The sequence below is a fragment of the Gekko japonicus genome, unplaced genomic scaffold (genome assembly GCF_001447785.1).
Source record: "Gekko japonicus isolate JY-2015 unplaced genomic scaffold, Gekko_japonicus_V1.1 scaffold5635, whole genome shotgun sequence".
NCBI lineage: Eukaryota > Metazoa > Chordata > Lepidosauria > Squamata > Gekkonidae > Gekko > Gekko japonicus.
This window is the reverse complement of record NW_015169950.1, coordinates 25,263-30,109: the sequence shown is the minus strand read 5'-3', so window position 1 is coordinate 30,109 and position 4,847 is coordinate 25,263. Positions and strand designations below refer to the sequence as shown.

The 4,847-nt window shown below is 53.6% G+C and overlaps 1 protein-coding gene and 1 non-coding gene across 2 annotated transcripts in view; one reads left to right on the top strand and one right to left on the bottom strand.

Moving 5' to 3' along the window:
- LOC107115788 (microtubule-associated protein 6 homolog) overlaps positions 1-3,949 on the top strand; it is an 18,206-nt gene extending 14,257 nt beyond the window's left edge. Inside the window, exon 4 of the mRNA XM_015417549.1 lies at positions 3,799-3,949. Coding sequence (XP_015273035.1) covers positions 3,799-3,949 — 151 coding nt within the window. The remainder of the gene's footprint in view (positions 1-3,798) is intronic.
- Positions 2,930-3,001, bottom strand: TRNAG-GCC. The gene has a single exon. It is a non-coding gene; the product is annotated as a tRNA-Gly (tRNA).
- Positions 3,950-4,847: the final 898 nt, after the last annotated feature.

Here is a 4,847-nt window from a genome sequence, read left to right as displayed (position 1 = left end):
AACCGCTGAGCTGTCATGTAGCATTAAGCTAGCGCCGCTCACGCTTCCACATGCACATCTAAGCGCAATATCAAAAGTGGCCGGTGCTCCAGGGAGACTCCATTAGCATCCTTCTTGCTCAGCGATTAAAGAGGTCGAGAATACAGTGTGCGCGGGCTACCAGGGAACGCTGGATTGTGTAGGGGGGGTGGTATTTGAGGGGGGGGTTAAAGCTTTCTTCCTGGCTGGAAAAAAAATCCACATCCTGAGCATCCATGCCCATAAATAACAGCTGGGATCCAGGTCAAACTCAGAATCTTCTAGGGACGAATGACTGGTTGCATTGAGTCCAAAGAAACTAAGGCAGGAGATAAATATTTTACAGGAACATAGAAACGTTGAATCAAAAGGCGCTTCGGTTTCAGATTGTCCATCCGCGCCACCCAATCTGAATCGGACCCAAGGAGATACTTCTCTAAACAGAGAGTGATTCGAATCTGGAATCCGTGGCCAGAGAAGGCAGAGGCATAGATGGCTTTGGAAGGGGATTGGGCAGATTCATGGAAGAGAGGTCTATCGGAGGCCCCTAGCCATGGCGACTGAACAGAACCTCCATGTTCAGAGACAGCCAATCTCTGAATCTCACTGCCAGGAGGCAACATCAGGCGATGGCCTTGGCATCTATGCCGTGTTGTTGGACCTCTAGAGGAACTGGCTGGCCAGCATGTGAGAGACGGGGTGCTGGACTAGATGGACTGCTGCTCTGATCCAGCAGGACTCTTCTGATGTCCTTATCAGGAGAAGGCCTCAGCCTCTCTGCCCTGTTGCTGGCCCTTCAGAGGAACCGGTTGGCCACTGTGTGAGACAGGATGCTGGACTAGAGGGACCACTGGTCTGATCCAGCAGGGCTCTTCTGAAGTTCTTGTCAGGGGGAGGCCTTGGCCTCTCTGCCCTGTTGCTGGCCCTCCAGAGGAACTGGTTGGTCACTGGGTGAGACAGGAGGCTGGACTAGAGAGACCACTGGTCTGATCCAGCAGGGCTCTTCTTCTGTTCTTGTCAGGGGAAGGCCTTAGGCTCTCTGCCCTGTTGTTGGCCCTCCAGAGGAACTGGTCGGCCCCTGTGTGAGGCAGGATGCTGGACTAGAGGGACCACTGGTCTGATCCAGCAGGGCTTTTCTGATGTTCTTATCAGGAGAAGGCCTCGGCCTCTCTGCCCTGTCGTTGGCCCTCCAGAGGAACTGTTTGGCCACTGTGTGAGACAGGAAGCTGGACTAGATGGACCATTGGTCTGATCCAGCAGGGCACTTCCAATGTTCTTAAGTTTAATCTTCCAATGAGATTCCTCCCCACACACTTCAATGCATTTTCAGGGTCCAATCGTGGTGATTTTCATGATGGGACACCATCACATGTCAGGAGGAAGAGAGAAACATTCCCAGTTTATTGTTAGCTGAGATTCTGTGGCTTTCCAGTCAGTTGGCAAACACATTTAGTAGCAAGCACAGAATGAGCTCTGAGAAACTCGTACCTTCCTTTGAGCACAGATTCAGGTGGGTAGCCGTGGCAGCGTCCACACGCGCGAGATAATGCGGGGGTGGCAGAAAGCGAGGCTGTTTGCTCTGCAGGAATATGACCCGCATTTGTGTGATCACAGAATCCCTGGGAGCTGCGGGGGGCGGCCTGCCACTGTGTGATCAGACGCAACCGCCGGTGACTTGGGTTTTTTTTGGGGGGGGGGCGTGTATCTCCAGTGCACTTCAATGAGGGATAGGTTAATTGCATCTCCGCACCGAGTGCTCCCTGTGGAGTGTGCAATGATGCGCATACCAAAAGGGGGGGGGGGACCACGTCACAAAGTTGGGATGGCCCAATCAGACCATCCCAACGCCATGGAAGCACGCTGCTGCGATCACACTGGGGAACGTCTGTTCCTGGCCTGTAGCAAACCCGTTTGCTACTAGGTTTCCCCCTGTGTCTATTTACTCTGCATGGCAGATGTTGGCATCTAACATAAGTGAACATAAGAGACGCCAATGTTGGATCAGGCCAAAGGCCCATCCAGTCCAACACTCTGTGTCACACAGTGGCCAGAAATACCAGGTGCCATCAGGAGGTCCACCAGTGGGGCCAGGACACCAGAAGCCCTCCCACTGTTGCCCCCACCCCCCCAAGCACCAAGAAGACAGAGCATCCCTTGCCCCAGAGCCCATATCTATACCTGGTGGCTGAGAGCCACTGAGGGACCTCTGCTCCATATGCTTATCTAATTCCCTTTTGAAGCCGTCCATGCTTGTAGCCACCACCACTTCCTGTGGCAGTGAATTCCTTATAGGGAAAGTGTTCCAGCCCTTTTATCATTCGAGTTGCCCTTTTCTGCACTTTTTCCAAAGCTATAATATCCTTTTTAAGGTGTGGTGACCAGAACTGCACACAGTACTCCAAATGAGGTCGCACCATTGATTTATATAGGGGCATTATTGGCTGATCTGTTTTCAATACCCTTCCTAATAATCCCCAGCATAGCATTGGCCTTCTTTATTGCAGTCACACACTGTCTCAACATTTTCAGTGAGTTATCTACTACAACTCCAGCTGATCAGTCTCTGCCAGTTCAGACCCCATCAATGTGTATTTATATTCAGGATTTTTGGCTCCAATGTGCATCACTTTGCACTTGGCCACACTGAACCCCATTTGCCATGTTGACGCCCACTTGGTTGGTAAGATCTGTGAATAGCAGTAGATTAGCATGCAAATACAGGAGTTCCCGCTTATACCCAGCATTGAACTTTGGTGGTCTTAGAGGTGCCGCTGGATTCAAGCTTCGTTCTCACATCTGTTTAACTCTTGTCTCTGTATGATAATTTACTGCTGTCTATTCAGACTGGCAGCAGCTCTCCAGGATCTCAAGCAAAGGTCTTTCATCTCATCTACAGCCTGGTCCTTTTAGCTGGAGATGCCGGGGATTGAACCTGGGACCTTCTGCATGGCAAGCAGAGGCTCTGCCACTGAGCCACAATCCCTGTCTATGTCTCTCCAGGGTCTCAGGTAGAGGTCTTTCACATCACCACCTGCCTGGTCCTTTTAGCTGGAGATGCCGGGGATTGAACCTGGGACCTTCTGCATGCCAAGCAGATGCTCTGCCACTGAGCCACATCCCCTGTCTATGTCTCTCTAAGGTCTCAGGTAGAGGTCTTTCCCATCACCACCTGCCTGGTCCTTTTAACTGGAGATGCCGGGGATTGAACCTGGGACCTTCTGCATGGCAAGCAGAGGCTCTGCGACTGAGCCACAGTCCCTGTCTATGTCTCTCCAAGGTCCCAGGCAGAGGTCTTTCCCATCACCACCTGCCTGGTCCTTTTAGCTTGAGATCCCAGGGATTGAACCTGGGACCTTCTGTATGCCAAGTAGAGGCTCTTCCACAGAGCCACAGCCCTTCCCCTCAAGACCAGCCTTTGAAAGCAGAATAAGGCCACAGACAGCCCCATGACTCACCAACTGACACGGCAGCCTCCTGAAATTCCATAACAAATATCTAATGTTGCCATTGTTACCTGCCGAGGAATACGATTGCCAACCTGCTGGTGGGGCCTGGAGATCACCGGGAATTACAAATGCTCCCCAGTTGACAGAGCTCAGTTCGGCCTGGACTTTGGAGGGTGGGCGCTCCGGCATCGTGCTCTGCTGAGCCGCCTCCCCCAGCTCTGCTCTCCCCCGGCGCCACCCCCAAATCTCCAGGAATTTCCCACCTCAGCGTTGGCAACCCTGCTTCCGGAGCAGTCCTGCCTCTGTGGAATGACGGCCTCTCTTTCGCTTGCAGGACTCCTGAGGGAACGGCCGGCGCTGCATCCCAGGAACCCGCTTTCGTAGGCCAAGACCAGCCTGTGGGAGCCAACCCCCGGCCTCCCGCGACGGAGCCAGCCGCCGAGACGAGTGCGTCGCCCGCACGAAACATGTCCAGCCTTATTTGAATATGGTTGTAATAATAAAAGTGGGTCGATCCGATTGGTGCTGGATCTTTTGCTGAGTGTAAATGGCTTCTGGGATTCCTTCTTCTTTGAGCGTTTGTGATTTTTTTTTCTTTGAACAGAGGAGGAGGGGGCCGTCTGCGCTCCCCTCCCTACCACACCATCCCGGATCCAGAGCAGCCGATGGCCCTCAAGCCTCATTTCCCAGGATCCTCTAAACACGGTACCAAGCATGGCAAGCTGTGCACATACCTGACAGGGCAAATGCAAGAGATTGGGGTGCCTTATTCCCCAACGTGTGGTGGCGCAAGTGGTTAAGATGATGAACTGCAGACCGGAAGGTCGGTAGTTCAGCAGTTCGAGACCCGAGTGCCTGACAAGGCAAATGCAAGAGATTGGGGTGCCCTATCCTCCAACGTGTGGTGGCACAAGTGGTTAAGATGATGAACTGCAGACCGGAAGGTCGGTAGCTCAGCAGTTCGAGACCCGAGTGCCGCATGGCAGAGTGAGCTCCCGTCTGGTTCCGGCTCCTGCCGAAAGCAAGAAATTGCAAGTAGATAAATAGGGACCGCATTCCGTGCGCCTTGGCCGGGGGGAGCTCTGCAACTTACCTGGCTGCTTCTTGCTCTGACTGAGGGCTGCTGGGAGCAGGGGGCGGGGCTTGTTGCATGTGCCCACCCCCGGGGCTCTTTACTGCCGGAGCTCTGCTCCTGTGCGCTCCTGCAGGGAATGACTCCTGCCTGGCCTTCAGGCTTTCTGTCTTTCCAGGAAGCGTGAGGAGGGAGGTTTTCTGTTTGGCTCCACCTCCTGGGGCAGCCATTTCGGTCTGGCTCCACCTTCTCGGGCCGCCGTTTTGGGATGCTGCTCCCCACCCACCCCTTCTCAAAATTCCAAACATGGC